Here is an 8090-nt window from a genome sequence, read left to right as displayed (position 1 = left end):
TGCAAAGTGGGAGGTGAGGAAGGTACCCACAGGGGCAAGGTGGAAGACTCTAGAGAGTCAGAGGTGGGGCTGAGAGGGCGTGAGCGTGGCTGGCCAGCCTGGGCACTCGCTTCCTTAGAAATCGATTCAGAGTAGGAGCTCTCCAGTGAGAAGGGGCTCCCCAGGGAGAGAAGGAAGACTGTGGGGCCTCCACGTCTCTGTGTTGGCTTGGGTACCATGAGCTCCACTGGGACTGGCTGTGATGCATCAGCCTCAACTTTCTCTCCTGATGGAAATTTTTCAAGTGGAGTATGCTATGAAAGCAGTGGAAAGCAGTAGTGTGGCTATTGGACTCAGACGTGAAGCTGGTGTCGGTGTCGTCTTTGGTGTGGAAAAATGAGTCCTTTCTAAACTTTATGAAGAAGGTTCTACCGAGCATTTCTTTAATGTCGAATGACACTTTGGGATGGCCTGCTAGCAGACGCTTATTCTTTAGCAGACATAGCTAGAGAAGAAGCCTCCAACTTCAGATCTAACTATGACTGTAATATTCCGATAAAGCACCTTATGTGTGCACATGCTTACATGCTCTACAATGCTGTCAGACCTTTTGCTTGCAGTTTCAGGTTAGGGTCTTACAGCACAAATGATGATACAACTCTATGTGATGGAGCCATCGGGTGTTTCACATGGTCACTGGGGATGTGCCAACGGTAAAGCCAGGGAAGCAGCAAAAACAGACACAGAGGAGCAGCTAGGTGGCGCAGTGTATAAGCTCTGGTCTTGGAGTCAGGAGGACCTGAGTTCCAATCCAGCCTCAGACACATGACACTTACTAGCTGCGTGACCCTGGGCAAGTCCCTTAACCCTGACTGCCTAACCAAAAGGCAAAAAAAAAAAAAGACAGAAAAACTCCAGATGAAAGCAATGACTTGTTGTGATGTTGTTAAAGAAGTTGTAAAAATAATCTACATAGTACATGATGAAGTTAAGGATGAAGCTTTTGAACTGGAGCTCAGTTGGGTTGGAGAAGTAATGAAAGGAAGGCATGAAATTGTTCCAAAAGATATGAGAAGCAGCAGAGAAATATGCCAAGGAATCTTTGAAAGAAGATGATGGATCAGATGAAGAGAATATGTAACGATGAGTGCTACAAGCCTTTTGTTTTTTTTTTTTAAGAAATGTTTTACATGTAAACTATGTAGAAGTAGTGTCCTGTGGATTTTGAGCCCAGTGACAAATTACCAGGTGATTAAAAGTTTACCTTGTAGCCACAAGTTCCTTTGTTCTCTAAGACAAAGTCTCTGCTTTGGAGAGTTGTGAGGACTTTGCCCATTTTGTCTCACACTATTAATGTTAGGCAGTCTACTTAAATCTCTGGCAGATTGACTCACAAGGGTCCAACTGAAGATGAAATAATTCTATTTCTTTTACAACTCATTCTTTCCTGTAATGGAAACAACTTTACATGAGAGATTATTGTCTAAAATCCCTATCATATTTAACCCTTTTCTGCCTTTCTCATGGCAAAGGAGCGAAGATGGAATTAAGTCTAGTAACAGCTACCCTGCCGTTGTCCTTGGTCCTATGGATAGTTACCAGATAGAGTAGGGAGTAGCACTGACATACTGGTTTGATGGTAGCTGGTGAAACTCTGAACTCTGTGTCAGATTGACACATGCCAATTTTGGAAATTCCAACTTAGTGCAAGACAACTACTATTGTTTACCTAGAATGGACTTTGCTATTGCTGGACTGTTTACAGCAAACTCCATAAATACTTAACTAAATTCAAGCAATTTGGTAGTTTAACTTGTCTCACATAAAGTGTTAAAACCTGACTCCTGGACTTGGCCCTGTTTGCACAAAAGCAAAAGTTAGAACATGCCTGACAATGTCTAGGGCCATTTTTAAGACTCTGACTTAAAGTGGGATAGTTTCTCTGCTTTCTAATAAAGCACGAATATAAAAAAAAAATATCCTCTGCTGTTGTTTGTTTATGTAAGCATAAACATGTACAGGATAACTTCCAGTTTGTATCATAATTTAAAAACCTATATTTTCTAAGTGACCTCTTACATTTTCTGAATTTGGGTTGGATAATAAATGTCATGAGAAAATTTAAAAGCTTCATTCCTCAAATACTTTGTGAAAACAGTTTAAAAAAAAAAACAACTTTGTCCATTGGTCAACCATCTTGGAAGTAAATTTTTTAAGATTTTTACTGCTGCATGATATTCGTGGACATTTAGTTACCTCAGAATATACCTGTTATAGGAAAATTTGAAGTAGATAAGTTTAAATTCTTTTTATAACATAGGACAATTATAATTTATCTTAAATGACCACAATGTCATTTATAACAAGATATTGAGTACCTAAACCTTAAAAAAGTCTTGTTATCTCCAAAAAAAACCTTAGAAATTTTTAAAGAATTAGGTTTTTGTTTAAAGATTTGAAAATGGAAGTATCATCAGAATTAGAAAACTTATTAACAACTAACTTTTATAGTAGCACTTTAATAAAGTTTGTGAAGCACTACACACACACACACACACACACACACTTTATATATGTTAAATTAAGGCCGTCCACTATTAAAATTTTATCCACTTTACTCCTAAAGAGATCTAAAAATTAAAGAGTTGGCAAATTAAAAAAAAAAAGACTGTGGGGGTGGAGGTGGAAAGATCTAAATGGAAGATCTGCCAGCAGGACCCTTTTCTCCTTTTTATTTGCATCCTTGGGATCTGGGCTGTGCTCAGCCTAGAGGAAGTGTTAAATAAATCAATGCTTTCCCATTCATTCACCCATTCACTTTCAAACATGGCCCAACAGCAATCAGTGCTTGAATACCCTTATTTGTTATGAGTGAGAGGTGGGGATGGATTAGAGGGTAATAATGAAAAAAAAAAAGATCCTCATTAAAATATTTATTTAAACAAGTAGAAAAAGGGGTGGGGAAGAGGACAAAGCAATTTTATTACTCTGTTAAACTTTTCAACTATACACACATTTATACATATACATACACACCTATGGTCCTTAAAAAACTCTACAGAAAAGAATGCCATTTCCTTATATTCACCTCTTTCCTTCAAATGGTTATGTTTGTATGACAAACACTGTTGCTATGAATTAATGCTTTTAAGTGACTGTGTTTAACTAATTCTCCACAATCTGAAAAATAATGATACTGATGCACGTATGTCCCCCACCCTATTTATTCAGTTTCTGTATTGGCTTATTTGCTATAATGAAGATGAATTGAAAGAGATAAACCCCTTGACTTAACCCAAGGCTGCTGCCATCTGTGGCCTCACGGGTGGTGAGCAGGAGGAGAGACAGGAGAAGCCACTTCTTAGAAACTATTTGAACTCCAACATTCTAGGTTCTGTGTTTCAAGGTCCCTTCTAGATGAATTCAATTCAACAAGCACTAATTGAAAAGTCTGCTGCATGGCAGGAGGGGCAGCTAGATGATGAAGTGAATAGAGAGCCTACAGTCTGGAAGACCTGAGTTCAAATCTGGCCTCAGACATTTAGCAGCCATGTGACCCTGGGCAAGTCACTTCACCCTGTTTGCCTCAGTTTCCTCATTCTGTAAAATCAGCCGGAGAAGGAAATGGCAAACCACTCCAGTATCTTTACCAAGAGAACCCCAAATGGGGTCATGAATCCATGAACAACAACATGGCAGGAATCTGGCTAGGTGTCGGTGGATACACAGAAAAAATGAAACAGTCCTTCCAGGTACTTGAATACAGCAATCATCGGCACTCCTCCCTCCACCCCCGAGTCTCGAGTCTCTCCTCTGGGTGAACGATCTCTAGCTGACTGTAAAAAGGTGAACACATGGGGAAGGGGCTCTGGAGCTCTAGTTTTAGGGGCGTAGAGTTATGGGGTATGGGCCCAAGCCCACACCTTTGCCCTTTGCTCCAGAAAGAATTTGGCTCCCACCTTCTCGCGCAGGGTAAGGACATAGTGGGAAGGATCACCACAGCTCCCATTTCTGAGGCATCTGAAAGGTTTGTTCAGAGAGCCCTTTCCCAGAGTCTTTGTCTCTTGACCCCAAGGCAAGGGCTATTCAGCCTATGCTACACAGGGTTCATTCTATTCTACCAAAGGAAGGGGCATCACTCACATTTACACCATGTCTTCAGATTTACAAGTGCTTCCCTTCCCATTTCCCTAGGAAGAAGGTAGTGGTTATTCCCATTTCACAGATGAGAACCCACGGGGAGGGGATGTGATCTCCCCACGTTCACACAAAGCTAGCAGGGATCTGAGGTAGGATATGATCCCAAGCCTGGGGCCTCCCTTCCAGGCCCTACCCAGGGGCCACCTCCTGCAAGAAGCCCTTCCTGCCAAGCCCGCTAGTTATTTGTGTATCTTCTGGCCCCCTCTCCCTGACACTCCCCAATTTGGTAATGATTTTGTACATATCTCGTATTTACACGTGGGAGGAAGTAGCATTTCATAGAGTGCTAGACCTATGGCAGGAAGACCTGAGTTCAAATCCTTCCTCAGACACCTCCCTAGTTGTACGACCCTGAGTAAGTCACTTCAATTCTCCCAACCTCTACTCATCATCTGTGAAATGGGGGTATTAATAGAGCCTCCCTCCCAGGGTCATTGTGAGATCGAATTAGAACAGCTGCGAACAGCTTAGCAGACTTCAAACTGCTATAGAAATGCTGGCCGCTATTATGATTATTTATCTGCACCCGTGTTTTCCTCCAGCAAAAGCAAGTCAGTGTGCATTTATGAAGTGCCTACTATGTGTCAGGCATTGTGTTTTGATACAAACAAAGGTCAAAGCGGTCTCTGGGGCTCACAGTAGACACCACACCAACAAACACATAGAAATAAGTGATATACGGGATGAATTGGAAATAATTAAGAGAGGGAAGGCACTAGCATTGAGGTGGAGTGGCAAAGGCTTCCTGAAAAGGTGGGATTTTAGCTGGGATTGGAAGGGAGCCAGGGAGGCCACGAGGCTGACAGGAGGGTCTGCCAGGCCTGGGGTTGGCCTGAGAAAGTATCCAGAGCCCAGAGATGGAGGGTCTTGTTCAAGGAGCATCCAGGAGGCCAGTGGTAGAGAACATGGTGGAGGTGGGAGGCAGGGTAGAAGGTGAGAGGGGCCCCGGAATAGAGTTGTTAGAGTAGCAAGAGCCTTTAGAACATGGGATGGAAGGAGCAATACTGGTGAGGTTATGAAAGGCTCTGAATGTCAAAACAGAGAATTTTGTATTTGATGCCGGAGGCAATAGGGAGCCATTGCAGCTTATTGAGGGAGGGAATGCTGTGGTTAGATCTGTTCTTTAGGATGGTGATGTTGGCAGCTGAGTGAGGCTGGATGGACCGGAGAGGGGAAGATTTGGGGCAGACCCCTAGCAGCTATTGCACTAGTCCAGGTATGAGGTGAGAAGAACCTTCACTGGGGTGAGCAGGGCCAGAGGAGGGGAAGGGGCTTATTGGGGAGATGTTACAAAGGCCTTGGTATGAGTTTGAATATGAGGCCTTGAGGATGAGGGTACCTGTGGTGGCCTGGGACAGCAGTAGGGAAGTCTGCAGGGGACATGAAGGTGGTGAGGTCAATTCTGGACATGGGGATGAGATGTGGGAGATGTGGGGTTGAAGCGCTAGGAAGAGGAGAAGGGCAGGCAATTAGTTAGGGTGAGTCTGACAGGGGTCTGACTGGAAGCGGATGGTTAGAGTTGGAAGGCGGAGCGATGGTCCTTGAGGGAGGGATTGCCTTGGTTTTCGTCTCTCTCCGCCCAAGCTCAGGACTGTGTCTGCCCTATCATAGCTGCTTAACGAATCTTGATCAATTGGGTTGGATCATGATGATTTGATGATTTACTGCTGGCAGTCTGGCTCTGTTGAGGTTACTCTCCCTCTCTGCCCACCGTTTCTCAGCCTTATCCTGTCCCCAGAGCACTGGACCAGTCCAAGGTCCTTTCCTGCTCTTCTTGGGGTATACTGAAGCCCTCTCTGGGAACCTCCTAGAGTCCACAGCTGGGTTCTAGAGTATGTTCCCAGCTCGGAATTTCATGGAGCCCTGAGCCTGAGGCCAGGAAGCTTTGGGTTCAGATCCTGCCTCTGGCTCCAACTCACCGCGTGACTGTAGGCAGGTCACTCAGCCTCTTCATGTGAGACTGAAATGAGGTAATGAGCGTGGAACCCTTTGTTTTACAATCTCCGTGGCAGTTATGACCCCACAACTGGGTGCTCGGTAAATATGGACTGGAGAGGCCAAGTGGAGAAGCAGGGAAATGAGGACATTAGCGCTGACCCAGCTTCCAATCCACTCCCCACACCTTGCTGCCCATGTGGCCATGGCCATGCCACTCCTCTCCACCTCTGCTTTTTCTTCCTCCTTAAGATGAGTGGCCTCGGCCAGACGCTCCCAAAGGTCCTCTCCAGCTTGAAATCTTTGGTCCTTTGATCTCTGTCCAGTTTCCGGTGGGGGCTATAAGCACCCCACCAGCCCTTACAGGAATTCAGAGTCCCCTCCAGCCTGTTGCAAAGATGGCGGCATCCCAGACCTCTCCAGCTGATGGCAGATGGCCCAGGCTAGACTGGTTTTCTCAGGACACCACTGGGACTTCCTGACGCGGAGATCTCAGAGAGCCCAAGCTCCTGTGCCTTGCCTGGGGTCCCCTCGACAACAGAGACAGAGGAATCCTCTGAGGATGGCACCTTGTTCATCCTCCCAACCCACGTCAGAATCTACCATGGAGATTCCAGAGCTGGAGGTCAGACGTCATCTCATCCAATCCTCTGCCAATGAAAGAGCTCCCGAGATGAGAAAATCCCTCCTTGAGCCAGAAGGGACCTCAGAGGGCGTCTCTTCCAACCTCTTACCCATCAGGAGTCCCCTGAATAGGATCAGAAACACTTGGGATTGGCAGTGATCTCAAAGCCCATCTTGTCCAACGCTAGACCCATTACTCATGGACTCTCAGGTACAGGCATGCCTTTAGGACGTGTCTCATCCAACACTTCCTGATCATAAGGAAAACTTGGAGAAGGTGGGATGGGCCATGAGGCCCCTGGTGTCAGAAGGCTTCCCGTGAAAGGCGATGCTGAGGCCTTCCCCGGCCTGAGCGCCTCAGGAGCCGATGTCCACGTGCGGCTTAGATCCTCGAAGGGCAGCCAGCGCCCGCTGGGTCCCCTCACTCAGTGCCATACCAAACAACCTGTGGAGACACAAGGAGATGGACGATTGATATCCGCCTTACCTGCCTCTGCTGGCCCTCTCGGATGTCTCTGGGGCTCATTCTTGGGGAAACTTCCCCTAGGTAGCACGGAGCCCAGAGCTATGTTCTCCAGCCTCGGCTCCAACGTGACTCCAGAGCAGAAAGAAATCCTCAGCGTGGCAGCAGGTGACCCACCTAATGTGATGGCTGTGCCCCTCCATTTGACACCACGAAGTCTCCCATTCAGTGTGGCCAGCCCCTCTATGACAGGCAATCCCAGAATCCCCAGGCTAGACAAGGCCTCTGGGGTCTGGCTCACGCTCCAGCTTCCCTCTCCCCTCCACCCCGAAACAACCACAGGAGACCTCCCTGGAGCGCACAAAAGTACAGATTCCTACAATGAGATGAGCCTGGAAAGGTCACCAAGTTCAAGCTCCATCCTGCCCACTGCAGGAGAGCCCTCAACAATTCTCTGCCACGTTTTAGTAGAATGTAACCCCCCAGTTCTGACCTTCTCTGTTCTGAGGTCCTTCCCCCAACTGACATCCCATGTTCCAAGGCCCTCCCAGTGCTAACAGCCCACGTTCCAAGGCCCCCCCAGCACTAACGTCCCATGTTCCAAGGCCCTCCCAGCTCTAACATCCCATGTTCCAAGGCCCCCCAGCGCTAACATCCCATGTTCCAAGGCCCCCCAGCGCTAACATCCCATGTTCCAAGGGCCTCCCAGATCTAACATCCCATGTTCCAAGGCCCTCCCAGTGCTAACATCCCATGTTCCAAGGCCCTCCCAGCACTAACATCCCATGTTCCAAGGGCCTCCCAGATCTAACATCCCATGTTCCAAGGCCCCCCCAGTGCTAACATCCCATGTTCCAAGGCCCTCCCAGTGCTAACAGCCCACGTTCCA

General features: G+C 46.8%; 1 protein-coding gene and 1 pseudogene across 2 annotated transcripts in view; one reads left to right on the top strand and one right to left on the bottom strand.

Moving 5' to 3' along the window:
* Positions 1-216: 216 nt before the first annotated feature.
* Positions 217-1120, top strand: LOC114041549 (annotated as a pseudogene).
* Positions 1121-4544: 3424 nt separating this feature from the next.
* The window catches only part of LOC114041541 (NACHT, LRR and PYD domains-containing protein 12-like), a 30289-nt gene continuing 26743 nt past the window's right edge, over positions 4545-8090 (bottom strand). For both annotated transcript variants that reach the window (XM_027860035.1, XM_027860036.1), the window contains exon 10: positions 4545-7183. In XM_027860035.1, the coding sequence (XP_027715836.1) occupies positions 7096-7183 (88 nt within the window). In that variant the 3' untranslated portion in view covers positions 4545-7095. The remainder of the gene's footprint in view (positions 7184-8090) is intronic.

Source organism: Vombatus ursinus, unplaced genomic scaffold (assembly GCF_900497805.2).
Source record: "Vombatus ursinus unplaced genomic scaffold, bare-nosed wombat genome assembly UNPS02014175.1, whole genome shotgun sequence".
In the NCBI taxonomy this organism is placed as follows: domain Eukaryota; kingdom Metazoa; phylum Chordata; class Mammalia; order Diprotodontia; family Vombatidae; genus Vombatus; species Vombatus ursinus.
The sequence above is the reverse complement of the archived record's forward strand: the minus strand, read 5'-3'. Positions and strand labels throughout refer to the sequence as shown.